The 25,895-nt window shown below is 52.0% G+C and overlaps 1 protein-coding gene across 1 annotated transcript in view; it reads right to left on the bottom strand.

The window, feature by feature from the left end:
* The window catches only part of TULP4 (TUB like protein 4), a 1,536,781-nt gene that overhangs the window by 101,257 nt on the left and 1,409,629 nt on the right, over nt 1–25,895 (bottom strand). Inside the window, exon 13 of the mRNA XM_069607877.1 lies at nt 2,461–2,604. Coding sequence (XP_069463978.1) covers nt 2,461–2,604 — 144 coding nt within the window. The remainder of the gene's footprint in view (nt 1–2,460; nt 2,605–25,895) is intronic.

The following is a 25,895-nucleotide window of genomic DNA, read 5'->3' as shown; positions in this document are numbered from 1 at the left end:
AGGCCCCAAAGTGGTAGGCTAGGCATTATTATATTTTATTTATTGGACATTTGTAAGGCGCCTATACAACAAATGGTGTTTCAAGCACCATAAGACAAAAAAGAGGTCCGGGGGGGAACAAGGGAGAAAGATAACAATAACGGTCATACTAGGCCTTGTGACATTCGCATCGTTAAAGTGCAGTAACAAGAAGTGTGAGGGAGAGTGGGAAGGGGTTCCGGTCAATGCGAAATGCAAAGTGTTAGGGTGGGAAGTGAAGTGCAGGGTAAAGAGGGGAGTGTACAAGTGATAGTGGGTGGAGGAGAGGGGGAGAGGGTGACAGGGGCTAAGCGAGTGCTATGGGGAGGTCAGGAGGGCAAGTGCCAGGGATTGCATGAGGTACAGGGGGTGAGGGTCCCCATGCTAAGTGCAAGGGGGAGTCAACTGGGCAGGGGGTCTGGTGCCCAATAGAACTGCGGAAACCAGGCAGCTAGCCACTGCAGCAGACAGGGGAGTTAGCAGGGGAAGGAAAAAGAGAAAATGAGGGTCTTGGGGAGCTTCTGGAACTTAAGGAGATCCGGCTCAAGCCTGAGATGGGCTGGGAGACCATTCCAGAGGGAGGCTCCTACAGAGGAGAGAGATATACCCCCACTCTCTGCTTAGAGAAGCTTCTGTTCTGCAGAGAGTTGGAGCTAGAGGACCGAAGGGCTCTTGCAGGGAGGTATTTAGGGAGAGACAGTTGGATGTAGCAGTGTCCCATGCCCCACAAAGCCTTGTGGATAATGCAGAGGGTATTGAACGTGATCCTAGCAACAACTGGGTGCCAGTGAAGAGATTTTAGGGCTGGAGAGATGCAGTCCCTGGGCTAAAGGCCAAGGGATGGACTTGGGATCAGGTATATAGGCTCTATTCCTCCCCCAGGGCTTAGTGCAACCTGAGGGTCATCCACCCTAGTTCCATCCCCATACCTCCTCTTTGTGACTTCACATACTACCCCAACAAGATAGAAAGTATATTAAATATACCTCTTTGTGAGAAAGTGATAAGTGTCTTATGCTTTATACTTTCCAGCTTGCTCTCCTCTTCTGAGCTTGGCCTTGAATGTTTGAACACTGATACCGATAGGCGAGTCCAGAGATGCTTAGGGCACACCTATCCTACCTTCATCAGAAGCCTACTTGGACCCTAGCGTCTGTGGAACGCTACAGACAATTTCCACCAAAGGACACTTTAAGGAATTGGAACAGAAGGTTCAGAAGAGGCAAATATGTAGGTCTGATATGTGGGGTGTGGAAAACAATGTGCAATGATAGAGAGTCCCTTGAAAGGGCTATTGACTTCTAGCTCTGCTAAACTAGTAATCTGCATCACCAAAAAGGTAGTTTGAAAGGCACAGTAGAACAATTTATAAACATCATGGGGGTCATTCAGAGTATGGCGGTAGCCATGCCGCTTTTAGCGGCATGGCTACCCCCCATACCAGGTACCGAGTCCGGGTTCCCTGAATGGAGAAATACCGGGCCATTCCGACCTTGGAGGGCCCGGTATTTCCCCTTTCAGGGAACCCAGACCCTGTGCGCATCTCCATTCCCACTCGAGCCCCCATAGGGCTCAATGGGAATGGGGAGCATGCTAACAACGGGCCCATTAATGACGGGCTCGTTGTTAGCATGCTGGACCGCTCGTGGGACTCGCTAAGGACGCCTGCAGGCGTCCTTAGCGGTTCCTGCGAGCGCACCTCGTAATGAGTTTGGTAGGGGGTTAAAGGCACCGGCAGCTCTACCAATGCTGTTAACCCCATACCAGCAGGGTCGTAATGACCCCCCATGTCTCCTATTCAAATGGGTCAATTAGTAGTTGTCCCCTTCCGGTGCAATGAGGACATTTCTGACAACCCATCAGACTGACCGGAAGAAAATTATCCACCAAGATGACCATGCTGACGTAACAGACCAAGCTGACGTAACAGAGGGGGGGAGGGGGAGATATTAGAAACAAATATGAAGTGAGAATATAATTAATCAGGATTTACCGCGTACTGCACTTAGTGTCTGGAAAAGACACTACATTCCATTTTCCATGAAAATGTCCAGAAGGTAAAGAAAACAAACCTTATTTGTAGTGGCTTTGTGAAGTATGGATTTAACTTGGTTAAATGGGTAAGGCTCATTTTTCAGAAAAACCACAAGATAAAAAGGACAGATGTGAAGTGAAATTCTTACTGTCTTTGTAAATGTGCTTAATTTCTATGTGTTCACACTCGAGTATATTTTTCTTATAGGTACGGAGCAAAATCTTTCTAGGCCCATTACACTGCACTAAATATGGCAGTAAGATAGCCCAATGAGCTAAACACTTGCTTTGAATATCTATGTAGAACCAGATCTTGCAGGTTTGAACACGAGCAAAACAGACTAAAATCAGGAGGATTTCGACATGAAGCGCTTCATAAAACAATGATAACGTAACCGTAGGTCTTACCAGGTAAATCGTCTTCATCTTCGCTGAACACATTAGGGTTAAAGACCGGCAAGTTGATGTAGTCCATGGAAATTTTGCGCACTTCAGGGAGATAAATGGTCATCTGCCGTGGCTGGAGATGCAGCAAGCTGGTCTTGTAGATTACTGATAAACAATGGTGTTCAGTAAGGTGCAGGGAGACAGAGACAAGACAACAACTTGCCAGTTAAACAATAGCCTTGAAACAAATCTGGTGTCCAAGAGAAAATATAGTGAACAAAACTGTCTGCCGACTGTGCTATGTCATTCCTCCTCCCAAACCCGCCTATTAAGAAATCTTTAATGATCCCCTTCTGGGCTTGGAATGTTGTACTCCTACTTCTTTACAGTATTCCTTTGCTAGGAAGTTAGGCTTGTGCTAAAATAACAAAACAAAATGCCCCAAACATTTATTTCCCATCAGCCTGTTTACGTCAAGTATTAATGCCAGAATCCAGGGCCGGGAGGGTATGTGGTAGGCTGCAGCCCATCATTAACCTTTGGATTATGTCATTAAAAGAACATCAAGTTAGAGTACATGCATGGAAGAATAAGGGATGACATACATCACTGTAAAAGGATTAAGACACTGTAGAAACTGTACAGAGGACAAGACATGACAATGTGTAAAAAACATACAATTAAGAAAAACATCAGTAAATACTAGATGTATGCTAGGAAAGCACAACAAGGCATAAAGAAAGAAAAGAAAGGATTGTATGAATTTGCAAAGACTATGGAAATGGACACATGCCCCCATCCCAAAAAGGAAGAAAAGAAGAACAAACCAATCTTGCAAAGAGAACTTTAAATCTAAAATAGCCTAACTGATAATTATAGGGAAGAGAGAGATATTAGATGGGAATGGCAAGTGGGGGGGAGAGAGAGAGGGAGAAGAGACAGATTAGGAAGAAGGATGATGAAGTAGAGAAGAAATGCCGAATGCAAGTGGGAAGGTTATGACACGATAAAGTGGGAGGGAAAAAAGAGAGGAGTCAGACCAGAGGTGAAGGAGTGTAGAAGGGCAGAAAATGACAGTGGAAAGAGACATTGGGCCTCATTCCGAGTATGGAGGTAATCATGGCGCAATTTCGCCATGACTACCTACAATACCGGTACCGAGTCCGCCCTGGTTCAATGGGGACTTACCGGTCTATTCCGACCTTTGCGCGACCGTTAAGTCCCCATTGAAAAAGCCATTCCCCATTCCCATTTGAGCCCCCATAGGGCTCAATGGGAAGGCGCTAATAACGGTACCGCAAATTGTGGTACCGTTATTAGCTCTAAAGTCCCTTAACGGGTCCCGTCCATAACGCCTGGTAAAACCAGGCGTTAAGGAAGGGACCCGCTAAGGGAAATCGGAATAGGGCGCAAAGGGATTACCGGCACCGGTGTCCTTACCGGTGCCTGGTATCCCTTTGCGCCCACCTCGTAATGAGGCCCATTAAATTACTCACCGTAGTGACTAGAGTACTTCAAGTCCATAGTCCCCTTTCCTCCATCCTTGTGGGCATCCCCCAACATGGGCATGGTACCGAACCATTGGCAGCGTAACATTGAGCTTCCCCTTTATATTTAGTATAGGGGGTGTGGCTTCGGGCGTCGGAGCGCCCCGCTGAGGGCCCACCCTCCGGTTGCTCATTTTAGTCCGCTTTGAACACATTGAACGCTTGGATACCTGGCTACACCTATCACAGATTAGCCTTTGGCATACCAGCGGGGGAAGGTGGGTGAGACAGATGGAGGAAAGGGGACTATGGACACTCTAGTCACTACGGTGACTAAATTTAATCACTCATATGTCCCGTCCCCTTTCCTCCATCCTTGTGGATGATTCCACCGAACAAGACCATAGGATAGGGTGGAGCTGTGACAACCTGCCTCAGATCGAGGATGAAGCAAAAAGGTTCTTCAGAACCGCATGACCGAACTCCGCATCGTGCCTGGAGCTGGTGTCCAGGGAACAATGCTTTCAAAAGGCCAGCTGAGTGGCCCAAGTAGTCATCTTGCTGATGACATCCCAAGAAGCATGTCTCTGAAAATGTGACAGCCGTGGCCTTCACTTTAACCTTTAACCTTATGGCCGTATAATCCCCTAAGGGACTTGTTTGCCCATGGCCGTATACTCCTACGAAATGGCCTGAATCATCCAATGGGCGATGTAATACTTGGGGCAGAGCCAGGGGAGGAGCCCCCAAAAGTCACAAACAATGTCTCGGACTTCCTGAAGGATTTCATCCAAGAGGGGTAAAACTTGAGGACCCTCTTGAGGTCCAAGCAAAATAGGGGCCTCTCTGCCTCTGACTGTGGGTTCCCGGAAGAACACAGGCAGGCAGATCTCTTGATTCAAATGAAATGGAGAGACCACCTTGGGGAAGAAGTTTGGGTGAGTGGCAAGATGACCTTGTCGTTGTGAAATGTGGTGAAGGGTTTTCACGAAGACAACGCCTGCAACTCACTAACCCTGCGCACACAGGGCAGAGCTACCAGTAAAACTGTCTTTTTAGTGTTACTAAGCGATGTCCAGAGAGGCCATTGGCTCGATAGGCTTCCGCTGCAAAGGTGACGGAACCACATTGAGGTGCCACACCGTGTGCGGCCTATTTACCAGAGGAATAATTCTAGACAAGCCCTTAAGGTGGGCCTTAACCACTGGGTTGGCTGCCGAAAACACATGCTCAGGGGAATTCTTGAAAGCCCTAATGGCCACCAAATAAGTGCGTCAGGTATCCACCTGAACTCCAGAATGAGCCAGGAGTGCTGAAAAAGCCAGAACATCGAGTGGACAGGTGACAGGGTCCAGACCCCTGTCACAAGCCCAACGGCAGAAACTAGTCCATTTGCTCATATACTGAGTCGAGGGCCTCCTGGCCTGTTGAGTGATGTTCCAGTTGTCATCCGAAAATTGTGCATGCTGAAGCCTCAGCTGGTCAGGAACCAGGCCGCAAAGGCAAGCTTGGCCGGATCCGGATGTTCCACTGCCCCGCCCTGCTGCATCAGGAAGCACCTGCTGGAGATCGGAAGGGACCCTAGGAGCACAACTGCAGCAGATCTGAAAACCAGGGTCTCGAAGGCCAATGGGGGGGCAATCAGGATGAGGTTGCATCCCATCGAAGCCCATAACCTGCAGAAGGTCCGTTGGAGCAGAGGGTTGGGCGAGAATGCATAACACCTGCAGCCTTGCCAACAGATCTGGAAGGCGTCTCCCAGTGGCCCCCCAACACCGTCCTGCCCATGAAGAAAACTGGAGGCACTTGGAATTCTCGGGAGATGCGAACAAGTCCAGGTCCACGAACCCCCAATGCTGGAACAGGGGCAAAAAGGAGTCAGTGTACACTCCCACTCGAAGGTGTTGAACCCCAAGCGGCTCAGTTGGTCCGCTTCTGCATTTCTGTCCCCCTGAAGGCGGATCGCAGAAATCCAAACCCTTTCTGTCAGGGCCCATTCCCAGATTGATACTGCCTTCAGACAGAGGAGGAGGTAGGGGGGAGGAACGGGTGCCACCCTGCTTGTTCAGGTAAAACATTATAGTAGAGTTGTCGGTCCTGACCAGAACAGAACTGTCCTTGATGAGGGGACAGAAACGCCTTGAGGGCCAGGCTCGCTGCCCTCAGCTCAAGCAGATTGATATGCAGGAGGGCTTCCGTCCTGGATCATGCGCCATGAATTACGTAGCCCTCCAGAGTAGCCCACGAGCCCGAAAGAGAGGAGTCTGTCATCAGCACCAAAGTACGCTCCCACTGAAACACTGCCGTCCATCATCCACCAGCGAAGATCGGGAAGAGGGAGCGAGGATATTAGGATCCTGTCCAACTGAGACCCCGTCTCCTGATCCCAATTGACAGCCAGGTGGAGCTGGGGGTGCCTCATCTTGAGGCGAGTGTGCTGTACAGTGAGGATGCAGGAGGTCATCAGAAAGTACCCTATCGCCTTGCGAAGGGAGAGGATCCTCTCGAGTGTGGGGAACACCCACTGAACGGCCATGTTCCAACGCAACCCTAGGAAGACAAGATCCTGAGATGGGCACAACTGTGACTTCCTCTGCTTGAGTGAGAACAGCTGATGGAGAAAATCCACCAATCTCTGGCAGGAGTGCACCACCCCTTCGGTTGGTCTCGCCCTCACCAGCCAGTTGTCCAGATATGGGCAGAGATGAAGGCCCTCCAAGCGAAGGAGACCCGCCACTGCGTTCATCAACTCGCGAAGACAAGAGGGGCCGAATTCATGTCAAAAGGCAGTACCTTGTACTGAAAATGGTAGGACAACATTGTGAACCGCAGACATTTCTGATGGGGGCATGCAGGTTAGCAACCTTGAGGTCCAGGGAACAAATCCAGTCCCCTTCACACAGAGACTCTACTATGTGGGCGGGAGTAATTATCTTGAAGCGTTCTAGAGGTAAAGACAGATTGAGAAATGACAAGTCCAGGGCAACCATTAGGCCAGCCTGGCTGTTCATGGGTACTGCAAAAATCCTGGAGTAGGACCCAGAGAGCCTGTCTGATTGAGGAACCGGTTCTATTACCTGCATCTCTAAAAGTGAAAGGATCTCCTGTAAAACAGTCGGGGACCTGATCTGATGAAGAGGATAAGAAGATGACAGAGGGAAACTAAGAGGAAAACTGAAGCCCGTGGAGACTACGGATAGGATCCACATGTTGTTGAAAAGACGCTGCCAGGTATCCTGGAAAAGAGCTAGATGGCCCCCACTGGACAGCTGTGTTCCCTGACCTTGACACCACTGTTTCCTGGCATCGGAGGCAGTGGCAGAGGAGGGCTAGCAGAAAAACCAGAGTCCTCTGCTGCTTCTTCCTGTTGTCGCTGGGTGACCTGTAAGGCTTCTGCATACTGCAGTCTCCGAACCCATTGAAGCCGGTGAAAGCGCAGGGTTTGAATTTGGTCCTGACCTGAGACTGAGGGAAGGACTTCAGCCTTGGCTTTGTCAGGATGACCAAGGACTTGGCGGTTTGAGTGGAGGTTTTCTTCTTTGTCAACTCGTCACCGGTTGACGAATGAAAGAGGTCCAGGCCCTTGAAGGGCTTGATGCAGGATCCGCTCTTGCACGTCAGATTTAAACTTAGTGGCATGCATCCACACCATCCTTCTCATCTCGACACCAGGGCACAGCCCTCTACTGGCTGTGTCAATATGGGAGACCGAAGACTCCATGAGGTCCTGTGCAACGGCCCGAGCATCCGCCAGACTGGCCTTGAAGGTGGCTTGCCTTTCCAAAGGGTGGGCAGGCAGAAATTCCCTGAGCTCCCACCACAGCTTCTGGTTAGCTGTGGCCAAGAGGACGTCAGCATTGGCTTGCTGTAGATGCAGTCCCGAAATGGCATAACAGTGTTTGCCCAAAGACTCGAGGACCTTGTTCTCCTTGGAAAGACAGCTGGAGCGAGCGCCTGTGGAGGAAGACTATGAGGACGATAATTTAGAATATAATGAGGCCGCAGCCACCAATGAAGAATTGCGGCTGCAGATGGGAGGCCAGGTGGATTGGCTACCGGTCTGTCAGCATGAACCTGCTGTTCAGCTTCTTGCGCATCTGGCCGTTGACCCTGGGCTTCTCCCAGACCTTTCTCACCACCGGCAGGACATTCTTCTGAAGAGGGATGCCAGACCGGATTGTGGTGCGTTTGCCCAAAACCTCTGTTAGCACTCCTGGGGGGCTTCCTCGGGCTGAAGGACCCCCCCCCCCCCAAGAACTCCACCAGGACCTGAAGGCGGTCATGAAAGGCCTTAATGGATGCTGAGGGTTCATCGTCCTGGGGGTCATCGCCGTCATGGTTCCCCCCCCCTTTGTTTACAGACCGAGGGGGGTCCGGGCCCTGGGACACAAGTGCCGACAGGGCCCCCCCCCCTAAATCTGTAGCCAAAGGCAGGTCCAACGGCTGTTGAGGGAGAGGTGTTTGTGATACAAGAGGAGGTGATGGTGTCTGAACAACCGGTAGGGCCTGGACCGGGGGAGGGACTGGCACTGGAACCGGCAGCGCTGGAGGAACGGGAGGAGGACCCAGAGGAGGGATCCGGGGGAGGCACCAACTACGGGATCACCTTCTTCACTATATCCTTTAGGCGCCTCGTCATCTGAGGGGAATCGCACGAAGAAGAGGAGGAAACGCTTGAAGCGGTCCTCGCTAGCCACCGGGTCTCTAGGGGCACAGCCTCCGAGGCGCTGGGTCTCCGCTCCTGGTCAAAGCGATGAAGTGCCTGAGGCGTGTAGTCATAAGGCTGCGATGGGAAGATGTACCCCTGAGGAGACCAGATGCCTGTGCCATACAATCGGCTGCAGCGTCCAGAGGGATGGGGGCTGGGATCTTCCTGCAAAGACCGTACAATGGGCGAGAGCATGTGCGGGCCCAGAGTTGAATCCAAGATGGCTGCCGGTCTGGCAGGCTCCGCCACGTGCCTCTCTGCCATTTTGAAGCCTTGCGCCACGCCCTGGATGGGAGGGCGCAAAGGCCGTGAGCCACGAGAGGCCTCAGACATGGGAGGATACAGCTTGGGACTTGCACTTGAAACAGAAGCGTTGATCTCAGAGATCACTCTGGTAGGGGCTGAGCCCTCGGCCGGCTGGCCGGTAGTCCTAACGCCCTGACTCATGACCTCAGAGCGAGCTCCAGTAGGCTAGACACCCTCAGCACCTGTGCCAGTAGCCATGCTGGATCGTGTAGAGAACTAACTCTTGGAGGTGGCCCCCACAATGCCTTACCCCTTAGGGTCGAAGAAGAGGACAGCCCGTTAGTGTCCCTGAGCCCCTCAGCATGGGAGTCAGTACTGTAGGGAAGGCACGGTATCACAAGTATGATACTGACATAATGGATACAATTTGTAAAACCTTTATTGAAAAATGATAAGTTACTCACCATTTTGACTAACATATTATTAGTCCCAAGTCCTTCATACTGCATGGACGTCCCTCGCGAGGGACGACAGACAGAACCTTTTCACCAGAAAAATCTTCTTCCCTTCTAAATTTAAAGGGACGCGGAGGCGCGGCCCTGGGAGCATTCACTGTCCTGATTCCGCCCTCTGGCGCCACACCTCTGACCCCAAAGAAATGCCGACAATAGAAATACCATTGCCTAATGACACCAGATTATTAGGGGATAGGATGGTGGGATGTATGGAGGAAAGGGAACTATGGACTAAGAGTACGTAAGTCGCTACAGTGACTAACTTAAAATTACTCTTACGTCGCATCCCCTTTCCTCCATACTGCATGGGCGATTACAACGGACTGTAGCCCCAGGGTGGAAAGGAGACCCTCCTTAAGCAAACAGGTTCCGGAGAACCATCTGTCCGAAAGCCGCATCTGATCTGGGGCCGGCATCCAAACAGTAATGCTTGCAGAAAGCCGAGGGAGTGGCCCATGTGGCCGCCCTGCTAATGACCTGCCAAGGGACATGCCGTTGAAAGGTGATGGCCGTTGCCTTGGCCCTGACGCGTGGGGATGCATGTTCCCCGGAAGGGTTCTATGCTGGGCCTCATACGCTTCCTTGATGGCCGAGACCATCCAGCGGGAGATGGAGGCTTTGGAGGCCTGATAGTCCGGCCTGGTGCCTCCAAAGGTGATGAATAGGGCACCTGACTTGCGGAAGCCCTTGGTCCTGTCCAGGTAGAATTTCAGGGCATGTCTGACATCCAGGCAGTGCAGAACTCTCTGAGGCTCGTCCTTCGGGTCCGCAAAGAATGTAGGAAGGATGATTTCCTTGTTTAAGTGAAAGACTGATGGCACCTTAGATAAAAATGCCAGATGGGTCCGCAGGACCACCTTGTCCTTGTGGAAGGTCGTGTACGGCTCTGAGGCGACTAGGGCCTGGATCTCACTGACCCTGCGATCCGATATGAGGCCGACTAACAGAGCCGTCTTGATGGTGACCAGCCTGATGCCTGCAGTGGCCATGGACTCAAAAGGCTTGTGAGCGAGGGCGCACAAGACCAGACTCAAATCCCACACGGGGTGTGGCTTCCTGATGGGCGGGTGGAGCCTAGCGAGCCCGGCCAAATGTCTCCTGACAATCGGGTTGGAGGAGGAGAAGACCCCTTCCTCCGAGTTCCTGTAGGCCCCAAAGGCTGAGAGGTATGTGCGGCAGGTGTCCACCTGCACGCCAGTGTTGGCGAGGTGAGCTGAGAATGACAGCACGTCGTCCAATGAGCAAGCCAGCGGATCAATATCCTTGGAGTGAGCCCAGTGGCAGAACCTGGTCCATTTACTCTTATACTGGGCTCTGGTAGCCTTGCTCCTAGCCCCCTGGACGACCCTGCCCCCCTGCTGTGTCATAAGGTGTGCTGGGCCCGTCGGGAGGTGGATTGGAGAGACCGCCGAGAGGCTGAGCAGCTCTGAGAACCATAGCCTGGCTGGCCACCACGGGGCTATCAGAATGAGGTTGAGCTGGCGAGACATCTTGAACTGGCAAAGAACTCTGTGAATCAATTGAGTGGGCGGGAAGGCATATGCTGACATGCCGTTCCACTGGATCCACAAGGCGTCGCCGAGGGAGCCTAGGCCCTGCCCCTGCCTGCCAGGAGGCGAACTGGGGGCACTTCTTGTTCTGCCTGGTGGCAAAGAGATCCACCTGGGGGAGGCCCAACAGTGGAAGATCTCCTGTGCAACGAGGTCGTTCAGCTGCCACTCTTAGTTGTCTTCTCCCAACCTGCTGAGCCTGTCCGCTTCCAGGTTGGATTCCCCAGGAAGGTGCACTGCCGTGAGGTAGATGTCGTTCTCCAAGGCCCATTCCCACATGCTGATCGCCAGTCTGCACAGGGAAGGGGACCTGGTCCCCCCTTGCTTGTTGATGTAGTACATACTGGTCGAGTTGTCTGTTTGGATGAGGACCACTCATCCCTTGATACGTGGGAGGAAGGCTCTGAGCGCTAACCAGATGGCGTTCAGTTCCAGCCAATTGATGTGGTATTCTTGTTCTTGATGGGTACACGTGTCTTGGACCCAGAGGTCCTCCAGGGTGGCTCCCCAGCCCTCTAGTGAGGAGTCTGTGGTAATCGTCACCTGAGGAACAGGGGGCCGGAAGGGCTTGCCCATCCGCAGGTTGCAGTCCCTGGACCACCATGTGAGGTCCAGGTGGAGAGAGATGGGGATCCTGATAATTTTGGCCTGAGAGCCACTCTCCTGGTTCCACGATGTTGCGAAGTGTAGCTGAATCCTCCTCATCATGAGTCTTGTGTGGGGGACGGCCAACAGTACCGCTGCAAAAAAGCCTAGCAGTAGACCCTCTCGGAGCGCGTGTCCCAGATGAGGCCCAGGAAGGTCAACGACTTTGTGGGTTGCATTTGTGACTTCTTGAGATTGAGCGAAAAGCCCAGGTCGTGTAGCGTGTTCATCAGTGCATGGGGGGGAGTGGTGAACTGCTTATTGAGATGTAGCCCTGACAAGCCAGTCATCCAGGTAGGTGTATATATGGAGGCCCTGAGCCAGGAGGAGGGCTGCCGTCACATACATGAGTCTGGTAAAGACCCTGGGGGCCGGGTTGAGGCCAAAAGGGAGGACCTTGTACTGAAAATGGCAGCCCATGATCCTGAACCGGAGGAAAGACCGATGGGGTTGCCAGATCGGGACTTGCAGATAGGCGTCCTTCAGATCCAGGGAGCACATCCAGTCTCCCCTGCATAATGTCGCCGCAATAAAAGCTGGCCTCAACATTTTGAACCTCTGGAGAGGTAAGGAGAGGTTGAGGGTGGAAAGGTCCAGTACAACTCTCAGGCCAGCCTGGTTCTTTTTCTGAATGGCGAAGATCCTGGAGTAGAAGCCCGATCCCCGCTCGGAGGCTGGGACTTCCTCCACGACCTGGCTCAGGACGAGCGACCGAATCTCCGCCAAAAGAGTTGCTGTCCCAACTTGCGGAAGTGAGGGAGAGGAGGGGGAATAGGCAGGAATAGGTAGACGGTACCCCGAGGATACTACTGACACGATCCATGGGTCTGCGAAGTTCTGTCGCCAAAAGTATGCGTGAAGAGCAAGCCTGCCCCCCACTGGCTACACGTGGACCTGAGTGGGTCTGTCATGACTTCTTACCCTCAGAGGCAGAGGAGGGGGACTGGAAAAAGCCCTTGCCACCCCTCTCATTTTGATGCTTGCGCCGACTGGGGGTCGCAAGCGTTCCGGCTTCCTAGACCTCCGTTCCTGGAAGCCGCGGAAGCCTCCAGATGAGCGACCCTTATCCGAGCCTTGCTGAGACTCGGAGTACGCTTTGGGCGTGATCTTTGCCAGAATGGATAAAGACTTAGCTGCCTGAGAGCTATTCTTCTTCTTGTCTAGCTCTTCGTCTGTGCTGGAGTGAAAGAGGTCACTGCCCTCGAAGGGCAGGTCTAGAATACATTCCTGGACATCTGGGTTGAACTTGGTTGCCCAGAGCCAGGCCATCCTTATGTCCGTATCAATACAGATGGCACGTCCAGAGGTATCATATGTGTCAGAGTGGACACCATGATATCCTGAGTCATGAGCTTGGCTTCGGCTAGCCCCATATTGAAACGTAATTGATTGTGGGTGGGTAGTTCTGAGAGGAAGTCGTCAATTTCCCGCCATAATCTCTGGTTAGCGGCTGCCAGCATGACGTCTGCGTTGGCCTGTCGCAGGTACAAGGAATCATTGCAATACAGCTCCTTACCGTATGTCTCCAAGGTTTTCTCCTCCTTGCCTAACAGCACCTTGGAAGACGAAGACGAGGACAGCTGAGGCTTGGAGTACAGTGATGCCGCAGCGATCACTGAGGAATGTGGCTGAGGGCGGGAGGCGAGCAAGAGTGTTTCCCCCTCCATCTACCTGTACTTGGCGTCAGGCGGCGGTTGACTGGCTGGACAGAGTGGGGTTTGAGCCACCCCTTCTTGGCGAGAGATACTATGCCGGTCTGCAGTGGGAACCCCGTTCTGGCAGAAGGGCGCCTCGTGAGGACTTCATCGAGGACACCCTCTTCTGGCTGTTCAACCTGGGGCTGTGGGAGGCCAAGGAATTCCGCCACACCCGAGATACGTTCGTGGAAGGCCTTGGCCGATGATCGCTTGTCAGGATCCTTCTCATCAGTATCCTGAGGGTCTGGGGGATCCTGTGGAGGAGGAGTATCCGGAGGCTGGGGCACAGGGAACACAGGCGGAGGCTGAGGAAGAGGAGGAGGCTGGTATGGAACCGCCTGTGGAGTAGGCTGAGGAGCAGGAGGAGGCGGCTGCACCAGTGCCAGAGGCATCTGCAGAGGCGTCTGTGGTGCCGCTAGCATAGCGGGAAGGACTTCCCTGACTGCGTCCTTGATGATAGCCCCCATATCTAGAGACTTCATGAGGCCGAGGGACCTCTCAAAGATCCGGTACTCGCTGGCCGAAGGGGGGGGGAGGAGGAGGGCACTGAAGGGGTTACTAGAGACATGGAGACAACTGAGGCCGCTGCCGACCCTGTACATACGGATGCAAGGGAAAACAGCCTTGCACATAAGACGAGTAGGCCGTAGGCCACGTACCTGGTTGATGCCAGTCCCACCTCGATACTCGTTCTTCGCCGAAGTCTTGCAGAGGTGTCGAAGGGGTGTCCTTTTCTGGCCCGTCTGCCATTTTGTTGAGCTGCCTACCACGTGGCTGCGCTGTGTTGCTCGGCTTGTTGATGCAAGCCTCTTTTTTTTTTAATAACTTTATTTTCAAATTTTCATGAACATACAGGGAAATAAACAAACAAAGGAACGAGCTGTGTACCCAGAAAACTTCCCTCCTCCCGCCACCTACAGCTCCCAACGCAGTCCATACAAAGCATACAATAATACATAACCTGGGAAATTCGTATTGATCACAATAGCACCAGGGCCCCATAGGTCGACCCAGAACACAACCACTAAGGTGGATACGCGGAAGAGGGTGCATCAGTGGGATTAGCAACTAAGTAGTTCACATAGGGACCCCATATATCAGGTGGTCTTGCATTAAGTGGCAATGTCCTAATCTACATTGTATCAGTATCTTGGCAATACGCAACGTCACGCAACCACATTCGAGAGTTCGGGGGCTGGCCTCTTCCCCAGGTCATTGCCACTCTTCTTTTTGCTAGGACCAGCAGGAGCCCAACCAATTTTCGGGAATGTAGAGCTATCCCCCTGGTAAGACCAAGCAAAGCAATCACAGGGTCCAGATCAATACGTTCACCCACAATGGCAGTAAGCGCCTCCCAAACCTCCCCCCAAAATCTATTTACAGCCGAACAGTTACAAGCCAAGTGCAAAAAATCTGCGTCCTGGGCCCCACATCGATCACAAGTCCCCGCGACTTCGGTCCGATGCTTGCGAAGCCTGGCCGGGGTATGGTAGGTTTGGTGGACAAAGTTAAAATGTATTTGTTTGAATCGTGAATTCAGCGCCACCTTCTGAGTTTGAGAAAGGATAAATGACCAGTCCACCTCTGGGATACTCCTCCCCAGGGACCTCTCCCATGTGAGCTTTGCAGAATCAGAGTGCACAAGGCTGTTCTTATATAACCCGGATACCAACTTGCCCTCACCCTGGGCCTGAATTGTGTCATGTAGCAGCTGCCAAGTCTGTGGTTGCATGGGAAAAGTAGGGAAAAGCCTCTGTGCCACCTGGTGGAGCCTAAAATATATAAATATATCTAGGGCATTGCTTGCCCCACGCTCTCTAGCCTGCTGTAGTGATATAAAGCACCCATCAACCAACAGGTCACCCAGCTTGTTGATTTGCAACTTACGTATCCATCGAAGATAGACCTGTTCGTTAGTAAGCGGGACCCCAGGGATAAATTTGGCAGGAAGAAGCAGGGAATAGTGCACGTCTAATCTTGCTTTTCCGTGCTATTTTCACCCATGCAGCGTTTGTAGAATGGACTATGTTTAAGGAATTGGGGTGAGTCTGAAGTGCACTGATTATGGTCACGCGCAGCATGTGAGGGGACATTAGAGCCCGTTCGACATGAACATGGGGTCGAACAATCTGTGTGGCATACCAATGACTTAGGAACTGGGCTTGGGCTGCCCAGTGATACCGCTCTGGATCCGGGAGTGCCAAGCCCCCCTCGCAACTGGTTGAATCAGAGTTGTGTAGGCCACCCTTGCAGGTTTACCGGGCCAGACCAAATCAAGGATCATGCTACGCAGTAGGGCAAGGATTTTCTGCGGGAGTGTGATGGGAATGTTTGCAAACAGGTAAAGGAGCTTGGGCAAGACTACCATCTTCACCATGGACACCCAACCCCAGAAAGTGCGCGGGAGACTCTTCCATCTTGTAATCTGGCCCCGCAGTGTGTCAATCAGTTTCCCATAATTATCTTGCAGAAGGGTGGGGAAATCTCGGACAGGCAAATACCAAGATACCGTACTCCGGACCGCTCCCATTTAAGCCCGTAGTCATCGAGAAATTCTTGCGTGACATCGGTCTGAGGGAAAACTATCGATTTAGAGCTATTAATTTTTAGGCCAGAGAGCTCTCCAAATCTAGTCACCTCATGCATTATTGGATTCAAATTTTCAACCGGATCCCGAATGAAAAGAGCCACATCGTCTGTGTAGTGCGAAATTATTATTTTGTGCGGGCAAAACTAAAGACCCCTGTGCAGGTGCCGCGAACGTAGGCTCTCAACAAGAGGTTCCATCGCCAAAGCAAACAGGAGAGCCGATAGGGGATACCCCTGTCTGGTCCCCCTCTGAAGCGTTATATTAGCCAACCTCGCCCTCCCCACAAGGACTCTGGACACCGGGTTCCCATATAGAAGTGCTACTAGCTTCAGAAAGTGCTTCCCCAGACCCATCCTATCAAGTATTGTAAAGAGGTAGGGCCATTCCACAGAATCAAACGCTTTTTCAGCATCAAGAAGCACCGCCACCGCCTGGACGGTAGGGTCAATAGCCTCAATGACGCCGAACATGCATCTCAGCCCAAAGGTCGTGTTGCGACCAGGAATCAACCCTTCTTGGTCGGCATCTGGGGGAGCAATCTTGCGGCAAGAATTTTGGCCAATATTTTATTATCTAAATTAATTAAAGAAATTGGCCTATATGACCCGCATTGATCAGGGGGTTTACCATTCTTGTGAATGAGAACAATATTAGCATACCGAAGCGTCGCGGGCAGACTTCCTTTTTCAGTCGCCTCAAGGTAAACTTGTAGTAGAAGGGGTGCCACGATTGCGGCAAAGGCTTCATAAAATTCGACCGTTGGACCATCCGGGCCAGGGGCCTTGGAGCTTGGGAGCGCTTTTATGGCCTCCAATATCTCATCCAGCGATATGGGGGCGTTTAATGGCTCTCTTAGCACTTGATCAGCCCAGAAGAGTCCAATCTGGTCTTAATATTGGAGAAGGGGCCCCGGTGCGGAGTCGCCTCTCGTATTGTATAGGTCTTGATAGAAGGCCCGGAACGACTCGGTGATACCGTCTTCGGTGAGAGCGACAGAACCGTCAGGTGCCGGTATACAGTCTATTGGGGGAGATCTCCTGTCTGACGCTATCAACCTAGCAAGCAGAGCTCCCGGCCTCTGGCCCTCTCCACACTGTCGTATTCTATGTGATTGAGACAAAAACTTAGTTTCCCTTTCGGCACAGGTTCTGAAATTTTCAAGCTCCTTTCTAAGCGAGGCAAGGGTACGATTGTCATTCTGGGTATCGTATGACTGCTCCAGATTCTTCAGTCGAGCTTCACTAGCTGCCAACTCCGCTCTTATCAACTTCAGTACCACCTGCTCTTTAGCTATACACCCCCCGCACAAAGCACTTGAGGGTTTCCCACAGGGTCCCGGCCGATTCAACCGAGTCACGATTTATGTCCAGGAAGGCCATTATGTCGGACCGAAGTTCCTGGGCAAACACCTGATCCTGAAGAGCCCCACGCTTGAACCTCCATGGTGGTCTGCTACCGACATGTCCGACCGGGCTCCCCTCAAGGACCACTGGGGAATGATCGGATAGCATCCGAGGGAGAATGTGGCAATCGCCCCACAGTATCGACGTGTGTCTTGATACCAAAAGGCAGTCCAGCCTAGAGCTGGTGCCGTGTACCCACGAGTGAAAGGTGTAATCACGCGTCGACAGGTGCCTGGCGCGCCAAGCATCCACCAGGTTATAGGCCCTACAAATGTCTTGTATCTGCAAGTCAGCTTTAGAATATGCGGTGCTTATGGTATGGGATTTGTCAATGTTCGGGTTGAGTGTAGTGTTCAAATCTCCCCCCCAGATAATTGTGGTGTATACAACATCAGCTACGTTAGTCATGACCCAATCGAAGTTGTTAGTACCATCTACATTCGGACCATAAGTATTCGCAAGGGTCACTTCAACTCCATCTAGCACCCCATGTACCAGGAGGGACCTGCCCACTTCGTCGCGCTTCACTGACTGCAACTTAAATGATACCCTACGACTAATGAGGGTGGCAACCCCACGTGCATAAGTCGAATAGGAGGAAAAATATCTATGACAACCCCAGCACGCCAACCATTTGCTCTCGGATAAAGGGGGTTTCTTAATTGAACGCGACATCCACATTGTGTCTTTTAGGATACTGGACAATCCTACGAGCCTTGATGGGGTTATTACCACCCCGGACGTTCCAAGTTGCTACCCTGAATGATCCAGTGGGTAAGCGTGTTTTGGGCCCAAGTGGGGCCACAGAGGGGAGGAGCTCAGGTCAGAACCCCTGCATCCATAGTCTCCCTGTAAGCTATGCCGATTGGCCTCTGCAAAGTGGGCTACTGCAGCCATGATATCATACACAGCACGTTCCCCCGTCCAAAAACAAACCCCCAACATAAACTGGACCCCCCCCCCCACCCAAGCACAGGCAACCCCCAACTTGCCCGTCGAAAGACCCCCCACCTTATTACAGCAACCAAGCAAAATTGAACTTGAAGCAGTGCAAGGGGCGCTAGTGCTTAACCAAGAGTTCTGGCTCCCGCAAAAAAGGATAGCCACTTATGCCTTGTGCATTTAAGGAGCGACAAGAGGATAACATGCCAATCTTGGAGCTCAGGGAGGGCGCTCCCCAGCTTGTTCACCGCGCGGAGGCCTCGGAGAGTTGCCGCTTATGGGCCGGCAGCCGATACGATCAAGGAATGCGGATGCTTCTTCTGGTGCCGTGAAGGACTTAGTTGTGCCAGCATGGAGGACCCTCAATTTGGCCGGGAACAACATGGAGTATTGCAGTCCATTTTCACGTAGTCTGCGTTTCACACCTACGAAGGATCTCTGCGACATTTGGACAGCTTGAGAGAAGTCAGGGTAGATGTGGATGGTATCTCTGTCAAACTGTAGTTCTTCTCTGTCTCTCGCCAGCTTCAGGATTTGATCCCGGTCTTTAAAGTTGAGAATCCTGGCAATTATTGGGCGGGCTGCTGAGCAAGGCGCCAGGCGAGCGGATGGCACCCAATTTGGCCAGTCCAATTTGCAATCTAGACCACCAATTCCCGCCTTGAGTTCTCACAGGATCTCCTTAATATCGGGACCCGAGGGATGGGCAGCATCAGTGGCAGGGGGCATCTCTGCTGCAGGGGACTCTGAATGTAGACTGTGTTTAGGAGTTCTCGTCCCGGCTCCAGGCGCAAACATCAATTTTCGTTGAGCCTTATCAGCCTTACCCATTCTTGGCCGCGCTGACCGTTTTGTAGCAACAATGGCGAAACACAGCTGTACAGATACAAAGGAGCAGTCTGGGCGGGAGTGTATCAGGAGCTTGTTATGGCAGATGGCCTGCGTTTACACCCTGGCCGGCATGCACTCCCCCGAAAGGGTTCCACTGATGCCGGGGGCCGGGGCAAGTGTCCCCCCCACAGACGGAATCACAGTGGGCCTCGATCGCCTCTGCCCTCCACACCCCCACTGCAGCCACAGTCCAAATTTCCCCAGTTGAAGGAAGGGAACACGGGCCTGCAGGGTCCACAGACAGTTGCCACTCTTCTCAGGTCTTCTGTCCCGCCAGTGCCAGCCTGACCCCTCAGTCCAGAGCCATTGGCCACAGACAGGGCCCACAGAGCAGGTACAGCGGGCCACGCACCACTAGCTCCACCAGCGCGGCCCGCTCCCTGGCCCACCCGCGGCGGCCCCCCCCCCGCCGGCGCAGCTCCGCCCCGGCGATAGGTGTATGTATGTAGCCTCAGCCGGCGTTTGATTGAGGCTGGGGGCGACAGCCGCGGGAACCACACACCCGCGCAGCCCCCAGCGGCCCACGGATGAGTGCAGCAACTGACCTCGACTACAGGAGACTTCGTCCCGCCGGGGAGCGGGTCCACACTCCCCGCGGGCACACGGCGCTCAGAGGACGCAACAACCCAGGGGCAGCCAGAGACCAAAACTGCTCCTCCTCGCCGAGCGCCCGGGGTCAGCGCTCCAAAGCAGCACAGGTCCGTGGCCGCTCCTACCAGGATCTTGCCCCACCAGGACTCTCTCGGCGCCAAGGGACGGAAGCCGCTGAAAAGTCTGCGCAGTGTAGGGACGCAGCGGAAAGGCCGGGCGACCCGGCCCCAGACCCATCTCCACACGCCAACAGCCAGACACCACCGTGAATCACCGGTGCCACAAGGATCTGTAGAACGGTGAGCGGCTCTCACCGATGGTCACCCTCCTCCTCGCGTCTTCAAAACAGCAAATTTTGCAGGATTAATGGGAGCTCCACCGGGAGCTCAAAGAAGAGCCGCCATCTTGGCAAGTCGCTAGTGCCCTCTGTTGATGCAAGCCTCTGCCAAGTCTCTTATGTGAGCGGCGTGCGACTTGCCCCGCTCCTCGGGCCCGTGCCCGGTAGGTGTATCCACCTCAACACAGGGGGTCGTTGGAGCTGCGTTCAGGCATCCCCTCGTACGTGCTGCCAGTAACAGGGTATAGCCCCTCAGCCATGATGCCGGTACAAGGGCGGAGCCTTTCGGGCGCAAGCCCGGTAATAGAGCCTAGTAGCCCCTCAACCCTGGCACTGGGAGGATCCGAGGACCCCTCAGCCCAAAGGCCGGTAGCTGTGACAGCCTCTGTGCGCGAGTTGGTATAAGGACCTGACCGGTCCCTCACGTGTAGGAGAGTCCCTGGGAAGGAGTCTCACTTGCGAGGTGCAGATGAAAATATAGGCCCTACCTCTGGCCTGGAACGTTTCACAAAACTCTTGAGATCCTCAGAAGGAGACCGCTGAAAGAGCTCCCTCCACCTGGCTAGTCTGTTTTTCAGCGCTTTCGAGGACAGCGAGCCGCCCGCCAAACAGGCTGGCCAACAGTGGTCTGGGCCAAGGCAATGTAGGCAGAGGGCGTGGGGGTCTGAAGTTGGAAACGGCCCGTTGCAGGATGGACACCTGCTGAACCCAGTCGAAGTCCACATGCACCGGGGAGGAGCTGTGGTGTCTGAGGACCGAGTACCTATTGAAAAAAGACGAAAGAAGAGATAGAGGAAGAATCCGCGTGTAGAATTACATGGCCGAAGCCAAACCCAGGAGCGCTCATGAATTCAGCCCGTTTACATCGGCATGGAAAAGGAGACTGAGGTGTGGCACAGGAGGGTGGATTCAGGGCAGTGCATGCTCCCGGGGCCGCCCCTCCATAAGCCTCTAAATTTAGAGGGGAAGAAGATGTTTCTGGTGAAAAAGGTTCTGTCTCCCGTACCTCGCGAGGGTCGCTCATGCAGTATGGAACGAAGGGGACGGGACATAAGAGTATGTTGGGGTCGGAGAAACTCCTATTTTGCCCTATAACTAAGATGCGAGTAGTCTCGACCATCAAACAATAAACAAAACAGTCCTAGCGGAGTCCGTCAAATCAAAATGGCCCATGCTAACAAAAACATAATGCCTGCCCTATCTCTTGTACACAAAGTGTAAAAGGAGAAATGTATGCAATGGAAAAATCAGTATTCAAAAGAATAAAAGGTAGTTGAACCAGCTCTCCGCCTCACGTTCAACCTAACGGAATAAAGATATCCCTGTAGGCAGGATGATACACTCTGGCTCGGTTTCTAACACACTGAGCAGTTCCAAACCGTGGATTGAGGCCTGCCTGGCCTTCCACGATAAGTCTTTCTTGACTTTCAAAATTGTTTCCAAAGTAAAGTTCACAAACATCCCCCTCTGCTGAGCTCAGACCTTATAGCATACAGTTCACGTAGGTCCCCTCTGTCGGGCTCAGAACTCTCACGTTACAGTTCAACACAAACTTGCTGGGGCTCCCTTCCCCAAGCTTATTGTACTTTGGGTCTCCCTCAATTGGGCTCTGACCCCTTTCGGCTGTCAAAGACTTTCGAATGTATGTGGCTCTCTTTACAGACCACCACAGGACTACTTCGACTCAATGTTCAAGTTTGCTCTTGCTTAATTCACTCTTGCTGCTTGTTTGCCTGTTAGCTTCAAACAATGTCCCTTTCACAGAGACTTTCGAATGAGCTACTTCCTTTCATAGGACCACTTCGTATCGCTGATCTCACAGCTGCCTTTTATTTCAAGTTTCATTCACAGGTCTGCCTTTCTATGGGTCTCATATACACGTGTGCAGCCTACACTTGTGATATAATGTCGCAACTTCATTTGCTTTAACACACACCTGTCTCTCAGGTCACTTGCCAACTCACCAGCTCTGTGAGATTCTTTCTTGTTTTGCTATTTCCAATTCCTGAGTCAAAGCTAGTCCCGCAGGCTTCGCCTTGTCTTCGTAACTCTGCCGTTCACCCGAGAGGGTCGCTGGCGTCCTTGAAACACAATGCAATCTTCACTTGTGGGATCTGGCCTTCTCCACGTGTCTTTGGCGGTCTGTCAGGGGCAACGATTTCCAGTAGGGAACCCATGGGGTTTTCAGCTCGCTGCTCTTGTCCCTTGGTCCATTGCTCTGCTCCAGTAGCTGTGCCTTTGTCCCGGAAGTTCTGCTCTTACTCGTGTTGCACCTTGCTCAGAGTGTGTATTTAGGTGTTGCCTTTTATTCGTGTGAGAGCTAACTGGTATCAGGTGTATGCACTTAGTGTAAAGTGCCTGATTTTGCCTGGCCCGATTAACAAGACATGTCCAGTACAATGTGAGAGAGTTAGTTTGGTTACTCTCAGTCAACTTCTTCCTCGGACCAGTTTTGTGTAAAAAAGGGGTGGTGGGGGGCGGGATTGAGTCCGGACTGTGTAAAATCCTACAAAATAGGATGGGGTAGATTAACAAAAAAGGGGAGAATACTGCATCTCACTGTCGGCTGCCTCACCGCCACTCCCCCAAGGGCCCCTACTGAGGTGATCCTCCCAGACTGCTCCACCCCCAGGATCTGGATCCAAAGGGGATGGCCGTGCCCTGGCCACCTGAGAGAGAGAGAGATGCTCTGGGACTATTGGGTGAGACACCCCCTGTTTTCTCACAGTACCCTGGCCGGCCTCAGGCCTGCCCCCGGAGTGCCCAGAAGAGCCCCCGGGTCCCTTGGCTCCGGAGCCGGTAGCCTTAGAGGCATCAGGCCTGCCGGAACCTGAATCCAAGCAACTTCTCCGTGGGAACCCCGGGTAAGGATTCGCTGTGCTGAACAGAGGGCGTACCTTGTCTTGATGAGAGGTCCAGGAGACAAAGTCCTTAAGGTGGGGCGGAGAAGTGTGAAAGATCTCCCTCCACCACGAAAACCAATTTTCAATACCCTGTGACTGAGAGCGCTGCAAGCTGAACACGCGCCCCAGCGGTGGTCAGGCCCCAGGCACTCAAGACAGTGTGCATGGGGGTACAAGGGTGGGAATGAGCGGTCACATGAGCACATCTTGTGAATCCTCCTGCAGCCGACAAACACCGGGGGAGGCAAGGCACCGAAGGGAGGTTAAATAAGATTGAAAAGATTAAAATGGGGAGCAAGCGGAAAGTTAAAAAAGTCTCTGCGCAGGCTGCCAGATAGGACACCGTCCGTGCGGAAAAAGGGACTGAGGTGAGGCACTATAGGGCAGAGCCTCCACAGGGCATTCCCACACCCTAGGCCACACGCCTGCACGCTATACTAAATTTAAAGATGAAGCTCAATTTTTCACTGCCATAGGCTCCGGTACTGTCCCCATGTTGGGGGACACCTACAAGGATGGAGGAAAGGGGATAGGTAGGAGTATGAAGAATACAGATCTACTGGGACGATAAAGTTGGGCTGAGTGGGAAGCAGGCTGTGACATTAACCAATCAAAACAAACAAAAACAAGAGTATGCTGAGATAAACTCTGTGGACGTCTTTAATAGGTAGATTGCATCCTTAATGAAAAGACAATGGATGTTGTTAGGTTAGGGTCCATGCTCCATTCAACTATCTTTCATAGGATGCTGTCCAAGTTGGACCCTGTCCTCAATTGTCCAAGCACATAAACAAACTTCTCAACCCTTTCATTCATATTGGGGCACTTGCGATGAAGTCCAGATTTAAGGCTAATGCGTAGGAAAGAAGCACACATTGGGGGTGCGGTGCCACCATCTGCTGATTGAAGTAGGACCAGGAGAAGGTAGATGGTTATCCCATAGGCACTGCAGCCTTAGGGAGGGCAACCCAACACGAAATCCTACAGACAGCAGAGCAATAGAGGGAAAGGGTGAAGGCACAGAGACCAAGATGGTGGACGCCCATTAAAAGGCTCGGTCCACAGTCCCACACAAAACCAAGGACATTGAGAGAGAACAGCCAGGGAATTAAATTTGAATTGTAAGAGCCAATTCCTGTGCTCACCTAATTAAGAGTTTTAGAACAACAAGACTGAAGGAGGGTGGACAGGAGGTACTGAAGGAAGATGAGGCGGAGCAGCAAGATGAAGGGGCAAGGAAACATGTGGAGAGGAGGGAAGGAGGTCCAGAGAAAGAAAGGAATAAAACAAATTGTCACGGCTCGCTCCCTTCGCTCCCGTTCCCGCCACTTGGGGGCATGTTTTGGGGTTTATTCCCTACTGGACATTTCCTTCGAACCCTATGCCATTTTCCATTGCACCTCTGCATTTACTTTCCATCGTATATTAGGTGTGGGTGTTGTTGTAACATGTTCCAGCGTGTATCCCCTTTTGTTTTCCTCACAAGTTAACATCACAATTCATACTTTCCCCTGACTACGGTTTTATGTATTTTGTTATCTTTAACCCTTTGCTTTTACAGCCTTCTGGGTTCCTGTTTGATCTACAGGGTTCGTGATATTACTGACATTCTAGTGGTCTTTCCGGTCCTCGTGAGTACTGTTTGAATGTTCCTTATTCAGTATTTTACAGAGTGTCAGTTCACAGAATCTGTACTTGCTTGCCCGCTACGTGGGTTTAGCGCTGTCAGTATCTGTAAGAGCATAGTGGGTAAAGAGTTTGCAGACTTTCCTTTCGGTTATAAGGAGGTCTTAAGTGTTTACCCTACATTCCTTTATTGTATATTGGTAATACTTTATTTGCACTCCTGGGTTATACATACACAAGCCTTGGGTATTTTATGCACGTTGTTAGATCCTAAGTTGTTCCCTGTGCAATTCTGTGCACTTTACCTCTTGCCATAGGCAAGGCCTTCTTCCTTTCTTAACACAAATCTAAAAGGAGAGCAGAGGAGAATAGGGCCTGATTGTTGGCGGTATTGAGGGGAAAAGCTGGAGAGGGGAAAAAGTATAGGAGAACAGAAGAACGAAGGAGTGTCAGAGCCAACACAGACAGTGCACCTACCAACCCAGTGTTTTGGGGACTATGGAAGAGTCTGTCAACCGCTACCCAGGGTATGTGCCTTGCCATTCTTAGGTCTACAGAGGTCTGTAGCAACTGCCTACAGAAGTGGATCTTTGACTTTCACTAGTGGAGCTTCCCACTGAGGATATCCGGATGAACACTACCAAAGAGAAAACATCAGCCAAGCCAAGAAAGAAATGCTGGGGGCAACAACGCCCCAAGGACTTTGAGGGTCATCCACTTTACCACCAGATGGCGGAGCCAAAAGGGAAACAAGAACAGACTGTCAGACATGGCTTCTTAAGCAAGCCAGAATTTGTTGATTTTGATTAATATCCTACATGCTTTGTTTCAGTCTATTCCAAACCCCTAAACTGCATCTCTTAAAATAAAACACTTTAACTTGTACTCTTTGGCTATAGAGTTGTCCGACTGACAAAAACTTCTATTACTGCCCTCCCAACAAGCCAAATGCCCCTGACTGACTTCAGTGGGATAATCTGTAAAACGTGTGACTTAATCCATTCTTGGTTGAGAGCTGTGGGTGAGAGTGGTAGCACACACACAGCCGCCCCATGACTAGAGGCACCTGATCTCTAGCCCCAGCCTACCAGCCATTCGGGGGGCTGAGTTGCCCAACTTACAAAACCTGTACTCAAAGGGGGAGGAGGGTGGACAAGAGAAGTAGGTCGACATAAAAAAAAAGATTGAAGAGCACTGCAGCAAATGCCTTTAAGAATCGATCGTAGGGGCAACTTGCAGCAAGTGAACAAGTTACTTTCTTACCTGGTAACGTTCTTTCGATGGGATGGTCCGACAACGTATTCCATATCTATGACAGGTAATGT

Source organism: Ambystoma mexicanum, chromosome 4q, assembly GCF_040938575.1.
Source record: "Ambystoma mexicanum isolate Mex_15411 chromosome 4q, UKY_AmexF1_1, whole genome shotgun sequence".
Lineage (NCBI taxonomy): Eukaryota > Metazoa > Chordata > Amphibia > Caudata > Ambystomatidae > Ambystoma > Ambystoma mexicanum.
This window is presented reverse-complemented; position numbering and strand designations above follow the sequence as displayed.